At 47.0% G+C, this 25,117-nt stretch overlaps 1 protein-coding gene across 1 annotated transcript in view; it reads right to left on the bottom strand.

The window, feature by feature from the left end:
• LOC115938671 (ALK tyrosine kinase receptor-like) overlaps positions 1-21,061 on the bottom strand; it is a 44,031-nt gene extending 22,970 nt beyond the window's left edge. The window contains exons 1-3 of the mRNA XM_081797302.1: positions 21,015-21,061; positions 20,871-20,965; positions 20,573-20,698 (exon numbers count right to left, since the gene is read on the bottom strand). Of these exons, the coding sequence (XP_081653428.1) occupies positions 20,573-20,698; positions 20,871-20,965; positions 21,015-21,061 (268 nt within the window). The remainder of the gene's footprint in view (positions 1-20,572; positions 20,699-20,870; positions 20,966-21,014) is intronic.
• Positions 21,062-25,117: the final 4,056 nt, after the last annotated feature.

The following is a 25,117-nucleotide window of genomic DNA, read 5'->3' as shown; positions in this document are numbered from 1 at the left end:
AATTCAGTGGTCCCCAAAACACCTGAGGACCTTTAAAAGTATGAATTTCAGAGCCCTGGAGATTCTGATTAGTAGATACTAGGTTGGACGATGATTGGGGGAGGATAATACTTGCATTTTGTAAAAACTTTCTCAGGAGAATCAACCAGATTTGTGAACTAAGTCCATCTACTTCATTGTTGATATGGAGAAAGAACATTCTAGAGAAGGGAGGAGACTTTTCTAAGTAAATTAGCTTTAGAGAAGGAACTAGAAATTGGGGGTTCTTCCATCTATGTCCAAAGATCCTTTGGTGGTGATCAAGCCCTTCCCAGCTTCCCATCCTGAAGATTTCTAGCCTTTTCAGATTGCTCCTACATGAATCCCTGATCCTGTGTCCTTCCTAGGACTTTAATGCTAGAATCTGTTTTTCAAGATAAGGTTACCAGAACTGTGGGTTTGTATAAGGGGACAGGGACAATTGCTATTCTGCTTTATTTCTGGTGTCCCTCTAGAGTGCCTAACACAGTGTTGGCCCCCCTCAGCTGAGCACTGGGTTAAGGCTTATTGGGAGCAGGCCATAATAATTTTCAGATCCTTGCTTGAGAGGTGGGTTCATGGATGTAATTGGAAACTACTGCTGCTCTGAGCCTGGTGGTATTAACTGCCATGGGCCCAGGAAAACCGAGAGGAGGCATCTGGAATGGGACCATGGGAGCAGGAAGGGTCTGGCAGAACATCAGGCAAGATATCCAGGCATGAGATCCATTCTAAGCTAAGGCTGACACAGTGAGAACCATGAGGGGGTAGGCAAACACTAGGTTGATTTTCGGAAGTGTCTCTGGGGGTGGAAAGTATTGGATACAACCTTATAGATCAAAGCAGGCAGGTCCAGAACCTGAGAAGCAGGAGGATTAGTGACAGTAGTCCCAGGGGGCAGGAGAAGTCAAGGTGATCCCAGGGTAGAAGCCATTTGTTTCCTGACTTGTTTTATGCTTCCTTCTGTGTGTTGGGCGGGAAGGGTTGAACCTCAGACACCCAAGAAGTAAACTCCTCCCATGAAGGGGGCAAAAGTCTCTCAATATAGAATGTGCATATAATATGAATCAGGCACTGTGATGTTATGTATGTATTAAATTTAAAAATCAGGAAATTCAAGTTCAGAGAAGCCAAGTGACTGGCCTGTTGTATGTAGAGTGAATAATCAGTCAAGCCAAGAATTCAGCATAGATCTTCTGAGTTCCAGTTCAAGACTTGAAGAGGTGCTAGACTCACCAGGAAATCCTCATGAAACTTGTCTGAGAGTCTGGGTTTTTTTTTTTTCCTTTTAAATCCATAAGCCTTGGGCTCATGTAAAGCCAGGACAGACCATACCAAGATTGCTCAGGCCCAGAGAGTAGGCAGGCCACAATGAGGGGGCAGGTGAGAGTCTGGTCAGGATAGCATGGTGGGTGGACTCTCAGCCCCAGAACTGTGGCCCTATAGTATTGTAGCATAGCAGAGTGCAAGCTTTAGGGGGTCATGGGCATAAGCCAGGGAAAGCAGGTGCTCAGCATTAGGACTCTGGTCCCCAGAGAGGCCACAGGGAGCCAGAGGTATCAAAAGGAAAATCCAGTAACTGGAATGTTTACAAGGCCAGGAAGCAGAGATGTAAGAGAGAGGGATTGGGTCATGAAACAATAAGGCAAAAGCTCGGTTTTTGGCGAGAAGATCAAGGTCACAGACTAGTAGTGTGGTGGGCTTGAGGCTGAGCTGCCAATCTGAGAGTACAAGGGTCCTTGTATTCCCCTAGATGAGAGTCTACATTGGTCCCTGAGGCTCTGTGGAGCTATGGGAGGATCAAATGCCCCCCAAGGAGGAGCCTGGATTGGGGGTAGGGGTAGGAGGAAGCCTGGTTCTTTTCTCTAGGAAAAAAATAAAAACCAACAAAAATAAGACCAAAACTATTGTATTAAAACTCATTTAGGAAAGAAAAAAAAAAGAACTGCTTTATCTTGTTCTACTTATACCACACAAATACTGATTGGTTATAGACAGCGGAGTAAGGAAATACCCATTAAACACTGGGTTTCATTTTAACTATATTGCAGTACACTCCAAGAAGAAACAAATCAATTAGTAATATACCGCACATTGCTAAAAAAATAGGCTAGACGGTGATTGTGCTAGTTTTATTACTGTTGCTAAGCCATCTCATCTGCTCAATTGAATGCAAAGAAATAAAGCGTGATACCAAGGAAAGTAAGTTTTCAACTATTGCTATTAATCACAATAATAAGGATCTGCCTCCTGTTGAAGGCCTATGTGGCTGTACCACAGAAAAGCACTCAATGGAGCTGATGGATTTTTTGGTACCATTTTGATTCTGATCCATGGAATTGAATTCTATCTGTATCTGTTGACTGAGCTGAACTTCACGGGAGCTGTGGCATATTGAGCCATTTCAGCGGCCATTGTAGATACCATTAAATAAAGTCATGACCCAAATCCAAGTAAATACAATCACTCACCATCCATAAATGTATATGACACCATTCTTTATTATAAATTGAAAAAAGTAACCCTTTTTTTGGGTACATGATGAAAATTAATAAATTGTTCTCCTTATTAGGGAAAAATAAAAATAATACACATATTGTAGCCATCGTGAGGTTAAAACCTTTGTCATCTGTCTCAAATCTTTAAATAATGGAGCAGTGTCCCCTTCTTGTGATCAGTGATTATTGTTTTTGTTTTTTTTTTTTTGAATGTTAGCAGTTGTTGAAACTTAATGCTTAGCTCCATTTATTTATTGGGAGTTGCAAAATAATGATATTCAAATGATATCTTTTTCGCTTATTTATTAGTTGGAATATATAAGGAGATGCTTCCTTTCATCTACTATTTGGTTACCAATTGGTACAGTTCATACAGGAAAGGCAGGATAAATGCTCAATTCTTTCATCTTATTTATAGTTTCAAGATGATGGACTCATTTTCTATCATCCTCTGAAGTTGACCGATTAGTTGTTTATATATCATTATTAATCTATGAATTTAAATATATTTTTGAGTTTTAATTAATCGTAACTATTATCCTTTAGAAGTTCACATTGTCACATTTTTTTTTTTCAGTTAGAAAACTGTAGTAGCAGTCCAATTTAATTCAATAAACATCCACTCTGTACCAAGCGTTTGCTTAGTGCTGGAGACAGTTTTTGTCCCACTTCTTAGCTGAGTTGAGGAAATGGAGACACAAGTCTGGCTCCACCACATACTAGCTGTACAACTCTAAGCAAGTTAGTTATCATCTTTGCTTCCTTGTCTGCTGAATGGGGATAATGATAGGACCCATCTCATAGAAAGGCTGTGAGAATGAGTTAATGAATGCAAATGGCTTATAACAGCATCTCACACATGGTAAGCAATCAATAAATGTTAGATATTATTATGATTATAAGGGGTTATCTAACAGCAATGTAAGAAGTGCTGTGAATAAAAGTATCTATAGGGTGCTTTAGGGATACAGAGGTCGCACTTGGCTGAGTGAAGGGATGGTAAGAGCCTGAGTTGAGGGAAGAACTGAGGAAGTAGAGAGGAAGTGATGGGTGCAAGAAATGATACAGTGACAGAATCCAAAGAGCTCAGTGACCCATGAAATGCTGGGGTGACAGAGCAGAAGGAGTCCAACGTGATTCCCAGGTTTCCAGCTTCGGCAATTGGGTGAAAAGTAATGCCATCAACCTTCCTCCCCCAGGGAGGAGCCGCGCGGGAGTGCACCGCAGGGATCTGCTGGGTTTGGAGACTCCACCCGGGGTCGGGTGCCAGAGATAGAAACGCGCGGTCACAGGCCGGGTGAGCACGGAGTGCGGCCGGAGACTGGGGAGACGGGAGTGACTGACGGCTTTTCTCTGGGGGCTCACTGAGGAGCGGGGCCCTGAGTTCTCGGCTCCTCCAGGGCGGAGATTGGGAGGCCGCCATTTTCACTCTCCGCCTCCAAAGCTGTACGGAAAGCTCGCAGGGAACACACATTTTTGCTCAGTGGTAGCTTCCTAAGTTATTTAGCTTCCTTGCTATCTGGTATGATGAAATGTTCCTTCCCTAGACCTGGACTCAGCCATCTTCTCAAAAGCTTTGATTTCTTTTAGTGAAAAAACATCCTGTAAGTACAAAATCTAGGTGCCATAGACACTTACTGTTACTGGGCTGGTGATTGTTTCTAGGCTTCTTTAGAGGACAGAGCTAAGATACATGTATGTGTATCAGTATAAACATACTGTACATATGAAGTAGATACATATGTATATGACAAAATACCTCATGAGCTCACAATGATACTTTCAGGTCAAATTCAGGACTACAAGGTTTTAAATTTAATCTCTTCTGTATTACATCTGCATCTCTTTTTTCCACACTGAGAATCTTGGTTCTCAAGAACACAGGTGATAATAGGTTTAGAATATTCTATAATTACTCAGTTACTTTAAAGATTTTATTTATTTATTTATTTATTTGAGACAGAGAGAATGAGAGAGAGAGAGCACATGAGAGGGGGGAGGGTCAGAGGGAGAAGCAGGCTCCCTGCCGAGCAGGGAGCCCGATGCGGGACTCGATCCCGGGACTCCAGGATCATGACCTGAGCCGAAGGCAGTCGCTTAACCAACTGAGCTACCCAGGCGCCCCTCAGTTACTTTATTTATCCTTCATAATACACAAAATAGTATCAGAACTACAACACTGCTACTTTACCATCATTGATATAAAAACTGCGATCAGGGGACCCTGGGTGGCTCAATTGGCTAAGCGTCCGACTCTTGATTTCGGCTCAGGTCAGGATCTCGGGGTTGTGAGATCAAGCCCCTTGCTGGGCTCCGCTCTGGGCATGGAGCCTGCTTAAGATTCTCTCTCTCCCTCTGCCTCTGCCCCCCCCCCCGATCCTGCTTGCATTCTCTCTCTCTAAAAAATAAAATAAAAAAATAAAAACTGAGATGAGTTAAAAATTTTTTTGGTGTATGTGCTCTCCTTTCTCCTATAATTTCCCAAAGTTGTACCGTAGCTACAGTGTTTGGGCATATCACCATTACATACAATACTTTTCCTCTTTAACCTTTAGTTAGTCTCATTTCTGTAAGTGCTATATGTTTAGTGCTCCTATCAGTCATGCCGAAATATCGCTAGTCATTTTGGTTGTCTGAGCTTATTTTCAAGTAGATTCCTTAGGAAGGGCTCATGGGAATAATATTCTTTGAGTTCTTGGATATTGATAATATTTTTTTCCCTTGCGTGTATTAAATATATTACTCCATTTTTTTTTTCTGGTATAAAGTAGTACTATCAAAAACTCTGAAGATAATCTAAATTTCATTCTCTAATAAATCACTTGCTGTCTTTGGTTAGGTGCCCAAAGTCTTTTTCTTCTTTTTCTTTAATTTCCAGCAATTTTACTAGAATACCCTTTGGTATTGCTCACCTGGGTTAGTATTCTCAGCAACACAGTGTGCTCTTTTAATAATTAGATTCAATAAAAAAAATTTCCTTGACTTACAGCTTTAAGCACTTGTTTTGTTCCCTTTCTCCGATTTTTCTTCTTCAGGCACTCTTGTTATCTGCATGTTGGATCTTCTCTGCCTATCTTGGTGGATGCCATCTTTTTTATTTAAAAAAATTTTTCTCTTTTCACCTTCTATTTCTTGTAAGGCATTAACTGTTGTGTGTATTTGCTCTTGTATGCCTTCTAATTTAGTTTTTATTTTTGAAATTATTTTTTCCTTTTATCTCAAATTCTTTTCTGAGTTTTACCATTTCGTTTTTGATCTTTTGTAACACTGGCTTTTGTTATTTTTTCACTGTTTTAGTGTCAGCTCATTTGGAAATAGGTTACGATTTTGATCTCTTTTGTAGATGTGTCTTTCTGGTATGCTTTCACTTGTGTGTGGGGCTGTTGTTTTGTCTTCTACTCTCTTTTAAAGTTCTTATTGTAATGTGGATAGGATTTGGTCTTGATACCTATGCATTTTTATTTTTAAAAATTAATTATTTTTATTATGTTATATTAGTCACCATACAGTCATACCTATGCATTTTTACATGAAATTAATTTTCTAGGACTTTTAGAGTTCAGGAGCTTTTCTAACTTCACAGAGCTCCTTTTCTTCATACAGTGTTGGAAAATATGGTGGTTTTCCTTCAAACATTTCTGGCTCTCTTTCTTTCCTTCATATTTATCTGGATATCTATCTATCTATCTATGTCTCTGTTATTCCTAACCTACTCAATGTTGGAATTGAGTAAAATCTAGAAAGGAGGTTTGGTGGCCAGGTCCCTCTAGCTCTTTCAAATATTACCATGGCCCCTTGGACTCACATATACCTTGACTGGACAAAGCCTCTCCTAGATTCAGCAATGGTTCTCAAATTGGTCGTTAGTCATTTTCAGCAAGTATCTGTCAGCGATTGTCTCCTGCTCTCAGGTTTATAAGACAGCCTGTTGCCTTCATCTTTCTCTTGCTCAGATGCTAATATTAGGCAGATCTTATGGTGGCTGCACTTTGTCTGCATCCATTTGTATTTGGGGTATTTTTTAATAAAGAAATTTTTGTTGTAAATGTCCATGGGTTTTCAGTTTTGATCTATGGTGGTTTGCTTTTAGATTCAGAGAGACGGACAACTATGGTGGTACCACCAACACTGCCATCTTCCCAGAATCTTTGAGAAAAGTTGTAATGTAGGAATCACTTAAGGTCACTTGCTAGGATTAGCCCTTGTATATCACCTGTCTGGTCAGGTCTCTCACCCGCATTTCTACTACTGTGGCTTCAGGGTTTTTCAGACTACATATCACGGACATCTCCAATGACCATGGCCTAGAACTTGCTGTTACATCATGTCTGCCTTCTATGGGATACAGCCCACTAAGTACAATTTAACTTTTTCTTGATAGCGCCACCCAGACTTAGCCAGTTGTTTAGGGCTATTTGTCCCTTCATGAAATGGCCCTCAACTATAAATACTTTATACTAATCCACTTTCTTCTCTCTCACTGTCATGTATGTTTTCCTAGTGCTTCAGCATGTCCTTCTATGTATAATCTTTTTTTTTTTTTAAGATTTTATTTATTTATTTGACAGAGACACAGCGAGAGAGGGAACACAAGCAGGGGGAGTGGGAGAGGGAGAAGCAGGCTTCCCGCCGAGCAGGGAGCCTGAAGCGGGGCTCGATCCCAGGACCCTGGGATCATGACCTGAGCCGAAGGCAGACGCCTAATGACTGAGCCACCCAGGCGCCCCTGTATAATCTTATTTTATACTCAGTGTTGGGTGAGGGCGTGAGACTGACCCCATATCTCTGCCTCAGGCTGAGGGCCAGCTAGCTGCAAGAGGCCTTTATCTCACAATTTGGGGATGTATTGATATCTTGGTACTCCTATTATAGTAGATGGTGGAAGTTCCTGGAAGTCTAACCTTAGGTAGAAAGACGTTATTATGATTTTGAGTGAACAGGGCCTCCAATTTTAACGTATTTCATTATAGCACATTTATGTAACACCTCCATCCTCCAGCAAGTTTAGCTCCTGAAAACCGTGTTAGGTCAGTAGAGAGGGAAGGGGGAAGAATCACTTTTATCTTACCAGATAGGCGACCATGTAGAAAAGTTAAATCTGGGGCTAAGTGAGGAGAGGCAGGTCACATTTACTCTTCCTACAACACAGTTCTCGGTGAATTTTCCATGTTCTAGTTTGCTTCTTAGACTGAGTTTCTTTGCATGACATATGCACACACATGCACACTCTCACACACACTCTCATACCCACCATGCAAACTCTCACACACATACTCTCACACACTCACACCCACAACACTCACACCACACATATACTCCATATACTCACACCCACCACAAAACTCTCATATGCTCACCCTCACACTCACACACACACATCACACAAACTCTCACACCACACATATGACCCACTCACACACTCCACACACTCACACACCACATATACACACCACACACACACACACAGTGTTCATTTGTGCAAAGCTTTCTGGTCATTTCTCTCTTGTTCTTTTTTGATGATGAGAAGTTAGGAGGTGGTAATAATAATTCAAACACCAGCCCTGTCTTCTGTGCTAGATAGGCTCCTGCACATGATCTGTGTTTTACTGTTACATCATCGTCTCCTTGGCCCCTTACACAGTTCCACTAGACAGGTAGGATGCCTAAAAATGCTGAGGTCTCCCAGAGAACAAAGACCAGAGGCCCATGTCCCTCTCTGCTGGGAGGCAGATATCTCTTCATGGAAGGGAACCTCTGAGCTAGCCAGCTCCCCACCAGCAGGGCAACAAGTCAGGGCTGTTGAGATAAAAGCTGCTTTCAGGACGGAATTACCCTAAACAGCCCCGACACCCGGCAATCTGAGGGTGTTTTTAATGGCTCCTGTGATGGTTGCTGTGTTGTGTTCTCAGCCACCCCCTGCTCCCTGAGGGAATGTCAGTAACACATGAGAGAAGAGAAAGGTCACAGGAACAATACTCTCCTGAAAGCAGACTGTAAAAATTAAGTTAAGGGAGCCCTCGGGGCTAATTTTGTTATTCCCCAGTTGGCTTCAAGGCCAGAGTTGTGTTAATAAAGTATTTGATGGGGAGAGGGGTGTTGCAGACTCACCCATCTGGGGGTTACACATAATGGATTTGGTTTTGAGCTTCCAGCGGGAAGTGGTGGTGGTTTGAACACCAGCCTTGCCACATGCAGGCCTAAAGAGTCATTGATTTCTGCCCATATCTGCTCTTCTCCATGGACTGGTTGGGGGGCGTGGGGGAGAAGACCTAAGTCTGGTGCTTGGCCATGGGGGTTACGTAACAGGATTCACTGCGTCTGGAGAGAGGGGCAACGGTACAGGAGGCCAGAACCCTTCATTGCTTTATTCTTACTAGTTCTTGCTCATGGTCTGGTTCTAAGCAATGAAGGGTGAAATCCTTACAAGGCCCTTGCGACTGGGACACTTCTGACAGACGGACAGATGAAGGGCCGGCAGCCCAACTGGCCAAGTGATTTGGAACTAGAAAGAACAAATGTCCTGACTTCTGCGTCTGGGTCTTGGACCTTCTAGGATGAATTGGAGAACAGGGACACCTGAGAGGGTGGGAAATCCAAATGTCAAGGGCAGAAGGGAAAGGAGTGGGGGAAGAAATAGGACCAAATGATGGACCAAAAAGAGAAGGCAATGTGTCTGAGTGAGAGGCCTAGAGAAAAGGGGAGGAGAGACACTTCTTTCTTATTCCTGCTTATGATGCCACCATGGTGGCCGGAAATGCAGCATCATAAGAAACAAACATGGGGAGAAGGCCAAGAAGATCACGGAGATATGCGTCTCCCCATCATCAGGCACTGAATTAATGACACTAGTCATGTATAGGGCCACTGAACTAATGTCAGCAATCATCTATAAAGTACTTTTTGTTATGGCACTGGACCCTTCCTTGGGCTCCCAGCCATTGTCTGGGTCTTACTTCAATCTGAATGGACCCTTCTAGAATCAAGATCTCCAGCAATGACCAGAGACTCCTGCTGCTATCCCTCAAACAGTGATGGAGAGAGGGAGTAGGGTTCCAAAGCTTCTTTAGACACCATACATGGCCTTCAGCTTGCCTTTGCGCTGGTGGGGAGCCAGACATTTGGGTCGCTCTCCCCGCCTGGCCTGCTCAGCCCAGGCATGTGGTCCCCTTTTTTCACCCACTCTTGGCTGTGTCTCTGCACACTTCATAGTCAAGGCCCTTACATTTATGGGAGTTGTAGCTATGCCGTGAGGGCCTTGGAGGTTTTCCCAGGCCAAGTCTGCCTAGGAGTAAAAAGTAGGACTTTAATGTTAGTAACGAATAGCATCATCTGGTTCTGCTCTGATACACACTTGAAGGAACCTGGAGTTTTCTCTGTTAATACCCCCATCATTGTAGCACATATGCGCACACCACATATGCTTTGCCACTGTCATTTCTGTCCCCTTAACTTGCTTTATTTTCTTCACAAAACATCACTATCTGAAATATATCACCGCACACTTGTCTGTCACCCTCATTGGCGTGTAAGCTCTACAAGCCAAGTAAGGCTTAGTCGATTCTGTTCATTGTTTTGTCTCCAGGACCTAAAACAGTGCCAGTCATGTAGGAGGAAGTTAATAAACCTTTGTTGAGTGAAGAACAAAACAACATAGAAAGAAGAGAGTAGGCCAAATACCAGCCCTCAAACCCCCTCGAGGGTCAGGAGGAGGAGATCATGCATGCTGAGGGTACTGCGTGTGGTTTAGTGGGAGCACCTTTGGCCCTTGGTGTTCCCGTATTAACATTAGAGCATTAGAGCAATATAGGATGGAAAGGGCCAGGCAGTCCTGGTAGTATAAACGGGTGTTTGTTGAAAGGTATTTTGTCTCTTAGCCATGACTGCACAACAGAAAGGGGTAGGGCCCGAGGAGACAGCACACATCTCCACACTGTCACTCACGTACACACCAGCACACACTCATAGACATACAACCACACCCACATTACTGACATGTAGGGAGCCCTGCAGTCCTTAAGAGAATGCTTGAGTCCTACTCCTTAGTAGTGTGGGCCCTCCACTGACCTGACCATTGACAGAAACTATCAATTCATAGACTGTACGGACTAGTTAGCAGGATCAAAGTCATAAAGCCAGTTGAGTAAAATAAATAGTCCTTGTTTCCAGGTAGTTATTTTGAGGTCCTGGGGAGTTTTCCTGATTCTGTTAGGTTGCTGGACAAGCCCAAACCATGCCTTACTTTCCTCACTTGTTAACATTAATCCTGGAATAAGATCAATCTGTCAGTCACTTAAAAAATAATTAAATGTGTAAAATGTGCTCACATTATTATGAAGATACTGTCAATATTCACTGTAAAAAACAAATCAGGCCTCTCAGATCCAATCTCCTGGGATTTGATTAAAAAGCTGTTCCTGGAGAAAGTTCTGGAGTCCTCATATGACTGAGATTTTGACAAGCTTCAAAAGACTAAAATCGCTCTTTCAATTTATATCAGTGAGTGGGTCTTTTTGGGGCAATCCTCTACGGCCCCACATAAGTCATATATTTCCCCCAAATGGAGTTTGAGGGTTTCATTTGCAAATTGAAGATGAACTGTGTTGGGAGGGAACTGATTGTACAAGAGGACCCAAAATGCAGAATACTATCCCTCCTCCTTTTTTAGCTCTAAGAGTGCCTCGCTGGGATTTGCTTGTAACTTTTGCAAAAAAATTCAAGGAAAAATATACTCAGAACACACACTTACGTATAAACAAAGGTGCACAGCTCATAGTTTGGGGAGGAGGAAGATTATAAATACACTGAAAATTTATATAGGGCAACATATGCGGGGGATAAGTGATCTGGCCCAATCTTTTCCATTATATATTTTAATAATAATGTTAATAACAATATCACAACAACATTTTATGTTAGTATATTCTTTTGTACCCTTCAAAGCCTGCTAGGAATGAGCTCATTTGCTCAGTACAATAGCCTGCTCGAGAAAGAAGTGTGGCAGGTAACTGTCATCTCTGCTTTACACAACAAAGGAAAAAACTGGGGCCCAGAATGTTTGATTCTCCTCAAACCGCAAAGCTAGAACCTAGTCTCCAGGATTCTTGACCAACCCATTTATCGTCTTGCTGTAGATTGGCACTCAGGGGGTGTTTTGTGAATATTTAGGTGTCTGATAGGCTTGAGATCACTAACAGGAATTCTGCCCATCAGCCTCCACAATGAGTTCTCAAAGCTTCCTGTTAATCGGGTGATCTCTGGCACACAAAAGCCCACTGCAGGTAGGTTCTAAGGTGGTCCCCAGCGATCTCTGCATCCTGGTAGTCACACCTTGCTTAGTTTCCTCCCTTTGAGTACAGGTGAGACCTCTGCTTTGCTTTTAAGCAATAGAATATGGTAAAGGGGATGGAATGTCTTTTTCATGATTACATTACATAAGATTGTAACTAACTTCCATCTTGCTTGCAGACTCTCTCTTTGTCTTTCTCCCTTTCTCTCCTCCTCCTCTCTTCCTAGGCTTCTCAAGAACTGCCAACAATCATGTGAACTTGGGAGTGACACCTTCCCTGGTTGAGCTTTCAGATGAGACCCAGCCTTAGCTAACACCTTGACTGCAACTGTATGAGAAATGATGAAGGAGAAAACGCAGCTGAACTGTGCTTAGTTTTCTGACCTGCAGAAATGAATATAACAAATGTGTGTTGTTTTAAGCTACTGCATTTATGGTAACTTGTTATAAAGCAATAGATCACTATCTAGCCACCCCCAAACTCCACACCAGCACATTCACTGGCTTCCATGTCTTCTGTGTAAGCACCCAGTGTGGAGGGCCCTGGCTAGGCTGCATTCTCCTGGGTGTCTTCTCTCTCCTCCTCAACTCAGTGATGGCCAGGGTGACTCCACCTCTTGTCCCTTTTCCTCTTGCCAGTGGAGGAGCAAGTGGGGAGGATCCCTTTATGTGATCTAGAGTTAGTATTTCAGTCTTTCTCCTCTTAGTTCCTCTGTTCAGCTCTGGGCCCAGATGAATTAAAACAAAACAAAACAAAACAAAACAAAACAAAACATCTCTCTGTCCAAGACCACTGAAGCTTTGCTGCAACAAGCAGAAAACTGAATAGGCTCCAAGGGGGTGCAGGTTTGTTCTGCAGGCTGAACCAGCAAGTCTGGGAGTAGGGTGATAATTAAAAGTGGTCTTCCCCACAACAAGTGCTTAATGCATTTGCACTGATGGAGGGGCCTTTTGTGTTCTGCTGGTCTTGGAGCTAAATGATCTTAATCAAGCTGTGCTGAGACCAGAGTTCCTGGATCATTTGTTGTCTCCCACTTATGCAGCCTTTCACTGAAACAAATGGGTAAAAGCAACATGTTTTCTGAGGCCATCCAAAGGAGAGAAAGGCAGTGAATCATCTCTTCTGCTAACAGGAGCTATGGCCTGGTGTTAAGGCATTTTGTTGTAGCTTGGCCACGATTCCAACCACCATGTAGCCTTAGACTGGGGGTTCATGAGGTGTTTTCGAGTCTGTCAGAGCTGGATGATGCTGTGCTGTTTCTCCACTGGGACCCAGGGTTGGGAAGTTCTGAAGTAACAGCATAGATTCTTTCCTTTCTCAAAGGACACTCGATTTCTTTTCAAAAATGATGATCAGTTCAGTAGAATTTGCAATGCACCCATCTTGGATGAAGACCTCCTCATCATCCAGGACAGGGTGAAGTCAGAGCCATGGAGTGGGTGTGGGGGGGGGAAACCCGTCCAAATTCCAGATGCGATCAGAATTAGAAAATGGAAAGGGAGCCAGGATCTCCCTTGTGCTGAGGTATCAGTGGTTTCATCTCAGGCTTATGTGGACCCAGCTCTGGGTGGTGCATTTTTCAAGATTGGCGCTTTGTCTCCTTCCCAGCTGTAGGCCCTGGGGCACCCAGCACAGGGCTTGGCACAGACCAGGCATACAGCACATGCTTGTTAAGCTTGTTGAATTGAACTCAGCCCTGCATGAATTTTTTTTTTTTTTTAAAGGATTGGGATTCAGGGAATTCTAAGAACACACTGACTAGAAAGCAATGATGCTTTCTGTGTTGAATGCTGAGCTGAATTTCCTGAGTTGGAAAGAGAAAACCAGTCGATCTGGATGCAGCAAGAGCTTTTCCCTTTTCAGCAGCTGGGTGGTATTTCGGATTGCTCCCAGTGGGCATAGTGTTAGAGCGGGAAGACTTTGGAGTGAGCCAGCTTGAGTCTGGATCCTGGCTCTGCACTTTGACTGGGGGGACAAGCTACACAACCTTTCTGATGCTGTCTCCTCACTTCTGAAATGAGGAACACAGCAATGACTCAATCAGCTCACTTCGTGTCCTGCTCCTCTTTCAGCCTGGGACAGGCATGCACTCACCTAATCCTTTTATAGAGCCTATGAAATGGAAGCACTAGTGAGAAAAGCACCATTTTTTTTTTTTTGATGTGGGGAAACAAAGGTGCAAAAAGGAGAAGGAAGTAGCTTAAAGTAAGTGGCATAGCTGGGACTTGAACACAGGTGGTCTGAGCTCTTGGAAAGTATGCCCAACTCAGAATGGGTGAAGCGGCGTGGGAGGTTCAGGCTTCCAGTCATGGAATGTGTTAAGTCACAGGCATGAGAGGTACAGCATAGGGAGTCTAGTCAATGGTATCACAATGGTGTTGTGTGGTGCCAGACGGAAGCTACACTGGTGGGGAGCACCCAGCATAATGTATAGATTTGCCGAATCACTGTGCTGTACGCCTGAAACGAATGTGAAGTTGTGTGTCAACTATACTTCAATAACTAACAAACAAACAAAAAACCAACAGCGATGCCATCCTGCTTTCTGATAGTGATGTCTATCCTCGGGGAGCCTGGCGGGCAGTAAGGACCAAAGGGAAGAAGCTGAACATGCTTAGTAACTGGGTACAGATCCAAGGCGGCAGCCTGCAATGGTGGACTATTGGCCCCGGAAGCTGTTGCTGGTAGGGGGGCTCTGTCGGGGGGAGGCGGGGAGCAAGCCTCCTGCTCAGCCCTCCCCTCCGCCCTGCACTGTCACCAGATCCCTGTGGCAGGGCTTTCTCTCCCTCAGCAACCATGCAGGCCACCTCTTGGGGATGCTGACGGGGTCTCCTAACACACAAAACCTCTTGCACTGGAAGAGACTCTTGCACGTCAGTCACGGGCATCATGCATTCACAAATTAGTTCATGCCGCCTGTCTTCCCGGAGCCTGGCCGTGTTAGCTCCCAGGGAAGGGAGCTGCTCTCAAATGAAGAGTGACATGGCAATTGGGTGGGCACTGAACCTGTCGTGGGGACCGGGGGCCCACAAGCCTTGCTAAGGCTGGTGCTTCATGCGTCCTCACGAGTTCCCTTGTTATAAATAGGTGATAATCCACAATATTCGGTAAAGAAGCAGACCAGCTGAACAGGAACATGGCCAGCCACCCAAACAAGTCCCCACGATTCTATCTATGGCCCATGCCTGCCCAAGTTGTAAGGAACTGCTCCCCCCAGTGGAATGGCTGCTGACAAAAGTATGTTCCATGTGCACCAGTGAGGACTGGGGTGCACACAGGGGTGCCAATTAGTTGCAATTATCAGCTTTCTTACATGTGTGTGGGTACATCGTGTGCTGAGGGTGCTGTTTGGAGGATCAATGAAGATGCAGATGTGCTCTAAGCAAAAACTTTAGACAGAGTTTTTTTTTTTTTTCAGAGAAGAGATTCCTCTAGAAGACTAGTCAACGGTGGAATTCCTTTAAGATTTATGACAACTTGCCCTTCCAAATGTTACCTGGCTTAGAAAACTTAATTTTTCTATACACTTTTTAAAAGGACCATGTTTTTTTAGCTTCTTATACAAGTTGTATAAGTTAAGGCAAGTTACTTACCCTGTTTCCTCATCTGTAAAAGGGGGATTACATTAAAGTACCAACTAGTGAGATAACGCATACAGAAGAGCCCAGGACAGTTGCTTACATCCAGCACCACCCAGTGACTGGTGGTTTTTAGGTGTGTAAGAGGAGATGACAAAATGCTTTGCTGTCTGAGAGATAAAAACTTAAAAGTATGCCGTGTGACTCTGAGCCAGCCCCTCACCTTCCCCAGGCCTAGGCTCCTCCTCATCTGTTTTCAAGAGGTCAGGCTGCCCTTTGGGGTTGCGGAACTTTATTTCAAACCAGGCTTTCCTTGAGAGTTTGTTAAAAATGCAGAGTGTGACCTCCTCTTCCTAGACATTCAGATTCCACAGGTCCGTGGGGACCAGGAAGCTTCATTTTGAATGAGCAGCACTTCTGGGTCCTCCCTCCCCTCACAAGGTGACCCGAAGCAGGTGGCGTGAGGAGACACTTGAAGAAAGCCTGGGGTGGATCTGGGTCCCTGCTGCACTCAGGAAGTCCCAGCTTCTGTCACTGGGCACCTCTGGGGAAGGCTGTCAATGATGCAATGGAGCCGAGAGTCCAATCAGAGTCCTCCCACCCCCCCACCGCCAGGATGAGTGGGGCTCTCCTGCACTTCTATCCTTACTTGTTTCCTGTCCTCCCCATGCCTGGGGGCCTCCTGCCTCCCAGACAGGCACACAGTAAAGAGCTACGGCGAAAGCAGGGACCCCAGCTCCCTCCAGCTTGTAGGTAGCTGTCTGCGGTGCCAACAGATGATAGGATGCTATGATTTGTTTGGGATTGGATTAGAATACATTTATTTGTTCAGGAACTCAGTGACTCCTCACTATTTGGGTACGCTGCCGAAATGAACTTGGCTGGGCCTGCAGTGCCCGAGCGCAGAAGGCTCTGGTGGAAACGAGAAGACAGGTTCTGAGCGAGGGGGCCGGGCCCTGGCAAGCCTGCCTTGCAACGATGCTGTCATCCCCAGAAGAGCACGCTTGGACCATAATGGCTCTAGCTACAAATTCTATTAACTCTAAGAGTTGTTCTGTGGTGAATGGATAATGCGTTTAGCAGAAATAGACTCAATCAATTTATATGAAACACATAAAACTTTCTCATTGAAATTGGCATCTGTTCTTGAATCATAGGAGCGTGCGGGGAAATGGACAGTCTGTCACCCTTCTGGGCACATTAGCAGTGCCATGGGTTAATTAGAGAGATGGGCCAAGAAAGCTCTGGGTCCCTTACACCCTTATCCCTTCAGCCCTTAAAACCTCGGGGTCGGTGATGGGGAAGGACCTGGAGACTGTCTACTTTAAGCCTGGACTATTAAAAGAAGCAGTCTGCTTGCCTTTGCCTGTGTGGCCTTTGGCGCCTCTCCTCTGAGCTCTGCTACGTGGGGGTTTGCTGACATGCCCCAGCTGTTAGATGAGGACAGAGAAGGCTGTGCAGAGGCAGGAGCCACCCCAGGACCACAGCCTGCTAGTGCAGGCCTGCCAAGGCTGCGCACAGAGCTGCTGACTCCCGGCCTAGTGCTCTTTTCGTGATCCTACAGTTTTAATTGCCCCCCTGCCCTTCAGCAAGAGATGTGTACTCAGAAAACAGTAAGCCAACCATCACTAAGCACCTCGGAGGCGAGAGTGTGGTTTGATGCCAGGGCTCCATGAGTTACTGATACTTGTGGGTTGGGCCCAAGGTTTGGGCTGGTTCTTACGTAAGTTTTCTGAGCTGATTCCCTCTTGCTCTCCCTATACAACATGTGAGCTCAAAGGAGAGAGGGGTAAGGAAGCTCAGGCAGGGTCATGGGCCTTGGGGGTCCTGCCTGTCCTTATCTGGGCTTTGGGGGGCGGGTGGCAGAGCCTGCTTGTACTTTCATTACCGCCGAGAGAGAGAGAGAGAGAGAGAGAGAGAGAGAACTCTGCAGCCCCGTGATTGCATTATCCCAAGCAGTTGGTTAGCGTAATTGTATGTGCAAAGCTGACAAATGTAATTTTCCCAGACTTAATACTTGCCCCATTTTCTCTCTCAGTTTCTTCATCTGATTAGCTAAAGTGACTCAGGCTTCCGAGAATGCTTCATGAAGCACCTGGACAGGCTTTTCCCTGCCTCGATGCTCCAGTGCCTCAGCTCTGCCCTGTGGGCTTCGGGGTGAGGGAACCCCCAGACCTGGAGGTAAGGGCCTCGTCATGGGGCTGACTTTGGGGACGTGCAGAGTGTTTAGGGAGACCTGGATGTGTTGTGAGTGACTGTTTTCAAAAGCCCCTGTGTACCCTTTGTGTTTCCAGGAGCTGCTCTAACCCCTGCCAGGAGGAGAGCTGAAATGCCACCAGCCGACCTTGTTCCAGCCCAGCAGAAGCTGACAGCGCTGAACTTTGGGAAGGAAATCTTGTTATTTGGTGTCCCCCATCCTTTGTTGAAGGCCGGGAGCTGACGTGTTTACTGGACATGAGGCCTTTTGTAGGGATGCTTTCCTGCTCTTTCCCATGTTCAGTGTTTATCTCTGGACTTGGCTACCTGGAGTGGCTTAGTTGGCTGAAAGAATGTAGACTTCAGGGTCACATCTTGGCTCCATTCCCTACCAGCGGGGGGACTCATCCCTCTAGACCATCTTCTCATCCCACAGTGGTAATGACACCAACTCTCCCCAGCCAGAGTGAGGTCTGGATAGGTTGGTGTATGAAACACCCCAGCCCAGGGTCTGGCAGGCAGACCCCTCAATCGCTCCTCCCCTCCCCTTTCCCTCCCACTGCAGCCCTTCCTTCTTCTCTAGAGGCCCTCGAAGGCAGAAGCTCTGAGCTGGGCTCAGCTTCCCCTTGCTGGCCATGACCTGCTGGCTCGCAGGCCGCCCCTCCCCCTCTACCTGTGCTCTCCTCTTGTACACTGGCAGTTCTTGACCGCCTGACCTGCGTCTTGCTCGGCTCAGCATCTCTGAGCATGCAACTGGCCCCAGAGGAAGTGTGTAGGAACTGTGTGTAGGTCTAGATGAAAGCCAGGTGAGGGAGGGCTACGGCACAGACCCAGGGTGGCCTGTTCTCCTTGACCCTGAGGCTGGGTCCTGGCCAAGTGGCACCTCAGGGGGCGTAATGGGCTTTGCCTGTGGGGGTCGGGGAAAGGCGACCCTGCTCCTCCTTCTCCTGATGAGTCAGAGGGTGCTGGGGGGGGGGCAGCATGGTGGGGCTGGGACATCTGTCAGCAGGGGCAGGGGCTGGGAGCCTGCCTCAGTTTCTCCCTGCCCTCGAGCTCCCCTATGCAAGAGCGGGTTCCTGGCAAATCATTGTCTCTGTATTCAGTTTTCTAAAGCCTTTCCAAGGAACCCACTAAGGCTGCTTGGGGATGTATCTGCCTCAGTGTCCTCTTCCCTTAGAGGTGGGGTCATTCCAGAAGGGGGCATGGAGACAGAACACTGTCCCAAAGCCACCTGCCTCCTGCTCTGAGGCTGGGTTGGGCAGCAGAGGAAGCTCCAGCCTCTCAGGCAGCCACTCGCTTCCGATTTTATTTGGAGGTGGTGGGGGAGCATAGCCGCTTTCCAGCCGCCGCGTGGTTTCATTAGTCTGAGTGGCCACTGTGTGGACCCTCATTGATGAGCCTTTTAGGGACAGTGGGAGTTATATGGCAATAAACTGGGGAGTCAGGCGGGGTGGATGGCTGCTCCTAAGTGCTGGCTGCCAACATCCAAGAACTGATCTCAAGCCTCAAGGGCCACCCACCCCAACCCACCCCATCACCCCATCAGTCCGTCAGTCGGTAAGTTTTTCCGGAGCTCCTGCTATGTAATCAGTGTTGGTGGTGAGGCAGGGCCAGAGCCTGCCACGAGGTTTGCCGAACGTGTCCTGAATGCATCGCAGGGAGGCAGTCACTGACCAGGGCCCGGGGAGTCCTGGAGGTCCGTCCCTGGGGTGGGGAGGGGGCGGCAAACAATGGACAGAAGGCTGCAGCCCTCACCTTAGCCGTTTTCATGAATGATGAGGCAGAGTAGGGAAATAGAGGTGGCAGGTTCCCCTTCATGTAGACAAATGAAAAAGTGTTTTGAGGATTTAGTTAAAGGTGAAGGGAGGAGAGGGGAGAGGTGAGGGGGAAAAGCAATGAACTCTTTCCCCCTGGTCTGGCCGCTGGGTTAGATCAGGTAGGAATCGGAGACAGAGAGAGCTACACCCAGGGTGGCTTTTCAGCCAGAGAAAGGAGGGGTTTCTTTCTTAGAAGACAAAGCAAAGCTGATATTTACATAATAAGTTGAGAGTCAATGAATTTAGTGTGAAGGTGTAAGTCTCCACTTGTTTTTTTCTTTGTACTTTGCACTAAACAAGGATTTTACATTGCAAGTAGAAATTTATCATGTATCTATTGTTATTTTAATAAAGTGATCTTTTATTGGAAAAAGAGTATGGGTGGACAGTGCTGTACACGTGCTTCTCCAGGTTACTCACTTCACTCCCATACCCAGGCACCCAGCCCACCTGGGGGAACCCCTTGACCTGCTGGTGTCAGGCCCCAGCTTCTCTGGGGCGAGGCTCACAGGCCTAACAACTGCCCAGGAACATCATACTGGCTCTGGAGACTGATTCTAGGAGATTTCCTCCTTGTACAAAGAATAGCTGAGAAGTCACACCATGGTTTAGAGCCAGAGGCTGAAGAAGCCTGTGTTTGAAGCAGCAAGAGTCCCCATGAGAAGTCCTTCAGCCTGGAAGATGCTGAAACAGACAGCTTTGGAAGGGAACCAAGGTTTGGGGAAATGTGTTGAACCTGAAGCTTTGGGGCCTTTACCCGTGATGGGCTAGCCTGGCTTTGTGCAACAAATAACGTTGGTTTGGGGCCCAACCCCCTTTACAAGAAGTCTAATGTAAGGTTTCCTTTGTTCAGTAAATGGGGAGTGGTTTCAAGGGACTGAGTTTGAGGAAAGATCAGCTTGGTTCTCTCGTGTTGGTGCCTGGGTATTCCCCAGGCACAGAGGAGAGTTGCTCCTTTGCTCAACTTACAGACGCTCCATTCAGCCAGGCAATAAGAGACCCAAACAACCTCCTCTTAGAGCCCCATAGCCAGGGAATAGGTGATGGTCCTTTTAAAGGTTGACTATTTTATTCTTTAAACACAGCTCCCCACTGCCATCACAACCCATATCTTTCTTCTGCCTTTTGCAACAACAACAGAAAATGACTTTGCTCAAATTTGTAAGTTGAACCCTTACCTGTGGGGTCAAAGACGGGGATCTCTCCTGTACTTTCCCAGGCTTTTGGCTCCTTGTTTGGGTTTCTCTCAAATAGATTTCTTGATTTGGGTGCCGTATCCTGTGGTATCTTGTCCTCCCCACTGACTAGAATAGAGAAGACCCCGTGCGCTGAGTTAAGTGAGGCTTGATTTAAGGGAGAGAGCAGAGTATGCCCCCGGGGAAGGTGGGAGAGGCAGGTGGGTTCAGGTTAAGGAGGGAGAGTGAGGCCCGGGGTTGTCTGGGTTGGGGACAAGTGCCAGGGACAGGGTGAACTCACTGGTGAGGTAGCAGTCCAGGCTGATGGAGATATTGTCAAAAGCCACGGTGGCTCTGGATCCTTGCCCCCACCACACAACAATCTGCAGCCAGAACCTGTAGGTGTTAAGAGGAGTGTGTGTGAGAAACAGCGTGGGTCAGTCACCTGGCAGGACTCAGCATCTGGCCAATGTGTGCCGATGCCTGGCTCATAGCGGTCCTTCGTGTGAGCCTCCCCTAATCACAGAGCAGTTGTGAGAGGGGAACAGTCCACGGCTCCCCCTACTTCCTTGCTGAGGGATTGTTCCATAGGTTAATCCATCCTGGAGTTTGGGGCTTGAAGGTTCCAGTACTCCCTGAAGCTCCGAGGAGACCTCTTTCACTTTTTGGGTGTGGAGGGTGGGTAGAAATGGGTAGGCTTGATATTCAGTGGGTACTCCCTGGTGGAGCCCAAGTCATTATTAAAATATTTCTGTACCATCTGATAAAGAGCCACTGTCCCCCAAGTGTCCCCTGGCTCCTTTCCTGGTACCCCTAGTTTTCCCCATTATTCAGCAACTGAAAAGTTAACCCCCTGCACAGCGGGGTAGGGGAAGGATCTCAAGGATCTGGTGTCTTATCCAGTGTCAGTCTCCGCTGGGGCTGCTCTGTGTGGTGCCTGACCCATTGTTAAATATTAAATAATTTGACTCTGATCCCTGGGAGTGTTTGTAACCAACACAGAGCAGACTGTAAGTATTAACAGTAAACCTACTGAGGTTTCTTCACAGAGAAGGCAGCCTTTAAGTTGGTTTCGAAGGAAGGCGAGGACTCAGAGGTGTGGATGTGGGGCTGGGGAACTGTGAGGGGAGGACATCTGTGGCGGAGGAACTGGAGTGAGGGATGGCTCAGCGCATGGCCCGGCCCCCGTGGCTCGTGGGTGAGGGGTGTGGAAAGACGCAAAGATGGTGAGCGGCATGTGTGTATCACGCACAGCATCAGGCTTCTCCATGAGCCACGGCAAGGTCACGGTTTCCTTAGATTTCCCGGGGGACTCTGTCGGCGGATGAGCTCCCAGCTCCAGCCCGTGTCACCTGGGACACAGCCAGGCCTGGGATCCTCAGGGGGCAAACAGGGGCCCTAACACTGTCATCTTGTTCTGTTTACAGCAGTTGCCAGGGTGAGAGAGATGCTACTCGCAGGCAGCAAGAGAACAGGTGCACGGAGCCACTTGGGGATGGAGACTAGAAAGAATCACATCCCTGGGTGGAAGAGCAGTGGGTAAGGCCCCACGGCGCACCTTTCCCATTTCTCCACTCTAGGTTACCACCTCCTCATCTGTTATCCACAGGCTGAGGGGCCAGGCCAGGTGCTGAGTGTCACGGGCGTACCTTACAGGCAGCCTGGGCCTGGAGTGAGTGAATTACCTGTGTGTGCCCGCTGAGCATGGGGGAGAGGGACAAAACCCGTTTTGCCCTAACTGGGCCCTTCCTGGGAGACTGCATGGCTCCCCTCCCCTCTCTGCTCTCCCTCCCTTCTCTCTGCCCTCCTTCTTCATTACTGAGAGATTAGGGCTGCAAGGTTCTCAAGCCGCCACTGGGCCTCTTAGCATGGATGGCGTGATGCAGGCTGGGGCTGGCATGGTCTCTAAATAGAAGAGTTTCTAAAGTGCTCTGCAAGGCAACAACAGTGGCAGCTGCTGTTTAAAAGAGTTTGATTGACATGGGGAATTGCACATAGTTGGAGTCAGGAACACTCCTAACAATCAGGGAAGACTCAATCAGATGTCGAATCAGATGTAAACATGCAATGTGGCCTCCGTCCACCCACAAGGCCACCCTGCTGACCCTGCCCCAAATGCTCCAGACTCCAGAGGCTGCAGGGAGGGGACGGGGCGGGTGGTGTGGGGGGACTAAGGTGGGTCATGCTGGGGTGTGGGGACGGCAGGGGTGGAGCAAAGGCATTCTGGGAATGGGGTCTGGGGATGGTAGGTGCTGGGGCAGGGAGGAGACAGCAGGACCCATCTGGGTGTTTCTGTTCTGTGGGGGCACTAGCCGAGAGGCCGGGTGGCCATTGGGGCCACCCAGATTCAGGAGATTCAGGATTCTCTGCTTTGGATGGTACCTGGTTGTGCGTCTTCAGGTGAACCCCAGGGGAAGAAGAGATTGCTCCTGGCTCTGCTTCCCCCTCCTTGCTGAAGATGGGTGAGACTTCAAGGCTCTCAGTTTTTCTGGTGCAACCTGTCTTTCCTGTTGCCCGCCCCCCCCCCCCGCAAAAGTACAGATACCAGGTCACTCTCCAGGGTGAGCCATGGCCTCAGGTCTTGGGTTCTAGCATATATCAGGTGGAGTGCTTTGGGATTGAGGGAAAGTTCTAGCATGTACCAGGTGGAGTGCTCTGAGGTTGACAGGAAGTTCCAGCATGCACAAGGTAGACTGCTGTAGGAATGAGGGAAAGTTCTAGCATGAACCAGATGGAGTGCTCTGAGACTGAAAGTTCTAGCATGTATGAGTTAGACTGCTCTAGGATTGAGGGAAAGTTCTAGCATGTACCAGATGGAGTGCGCTGAGACTAAAAGTTCTAGCTTGTACCAGTTAGACTGCTCTAGGATTGAGGGAACGTTCTAGCATGTACCAGATGGAGTGCACTGAGACTAAAAGCTCTAGCTCTTGTACCAGTTAGACTGCTCTAGGATTGAGGGAAAGTTCTAGCATGTACCAGGTGGAGTGCTCTGAGACTGAAAGTTCTAGCATGCACCAGTTGGACTGCTCTAGGATTGAGGGAACATTCTATCAATGTACCAGGTGGAGTGCTCTGAGACTGAGAGAAAGTTCTAGCATGTACCAGTTAGACTGCTCTAGGATTGAGGGAAAGGTCTAGCATGTACCAGATAGAGTGCTCTGAGACTGAGAGAAAGTTCTAGCATGCACCAGTTAGACTGCTCTAGGATTGAGGGAACGTTCTAGCATGCACCAGGTGGAGTGCTCTGAGACTGGAAAGTTCTAGCATGTACCAGGTGGACTTCTCTGGGTCTAAGGAAAGGCAAGGTCCATGCCACATTACTGCCAGGATTACGGAGATCAGGTTCTAACAAACATTTGGTTACTTCACTGTTCTTTATCCCAAAGATAAAGAGAAAGAAATCCGAGCCCCCATGGCTAGAAGAACCTAGCCCTCCCTCTCTGTGGGCAGCCTGGTCAAGGAGAAGGGAAGAGCGAACTCTTCGGGGTTCCTCCAGCTCCCTCACTCTTCTGTGCTATTTAAGAACATGGCAGCTGAGCTCTTTCTAGCCTTTAGCAATTGATTTCACTCCCTGCCCCTCAATAGTTCACACCTGCTCAGCTCTTTCAGTTTTTCCAAATAAGACACTTTTGATTGCATGGATTATTGTTGCTTTTTCTCTTTTTTCCAGCTGGTGGAGTTTGAAACTTGTGGATAAAACAGACTTGGCTTGAGATCTTGGTTGGAGCCTGTCTTCACACAAAGAACATACCCCTTGACTCTGTTCTTGCTCAGAGAGGCCTGCTGAAAATTGGCCTGGGGGATTCGGGGAGGTGGCCACTGGGGCAGTGGGCCAGGTTTAGAGGGGACAGCCTTGAAATTGCGTGTCTCCCAGACTCACTGAGCAGATCTCTGTGCAGGAAATGCTGATGCTACTCATGCACAGCTCTGAAAACGCACAGTCTGGTTCAGGCAACAGACTGTTAATGGACAGTGAATATAATGCCTTATTTGCCACCCTGGCAGCCTTAGGGATTGACAAACCTAATTAAGTTCACTTAATGATTTTAAGTAGCTGACAAAAAGGTGTGTGTCTGAATGTGGACTGAGGGAATAGCAATGCTTTAGACAGAGAGCAAGAAAGAATGGCCAGCCTGGGTAAAAGGCATTTATTTAACGGATGCGCACCAACCACATCTCAGATTCCTCTGGGCCATTTAGTGGGCTCAGAAGGTGGGGGGAGTGTTCTGCATCCCTTCTCGCAGCTGAGGCTTGTCTGGGTTCTGGCTGCTTAGGATAGAGCTGGCAGATACTGCTAAGGAAAAATGCTTTTTCCAATTTCTCACTGCGCACTTGATTTGCTCCGCAGAAGTCTTCTAAAATGGACTGTCACAAAGCTCGGGTCACGGTATGCATTTCTATTAGAATAATGTATGTGATGAAAAAGCCCCACTACATTCAAACTATTATCTGCATAACTAACTTCAGTTACCAGTTGAAGAGGAGTGGCTGATGGCCAGCTTTGGGTTCCCGGGACCAGCCTGGCTCAGATCACTATGGCCAGGGCTG

The sequence above is a fragment of the Leptonychotes weddellii genome, chromosome 10 (assembly GCF_054177405.1).
Source record: "Leptonychotes weddellii isolate Sample4059 chromosome 10, ASM5417740v2, whole genome shotgun sequence".
NCBI classification, from domain to species: Eukaryota; Metazoa; Chordata; class Mammalia; order Carnivora; family Phocidae; genus Leptonychotes; species Leptonychotes weddellii.
The sequence above is the reverse complement of the archived record's forward strand: the minus strand, read 5'-3'. Positions and strand labels throughout refer to the sequence as shown.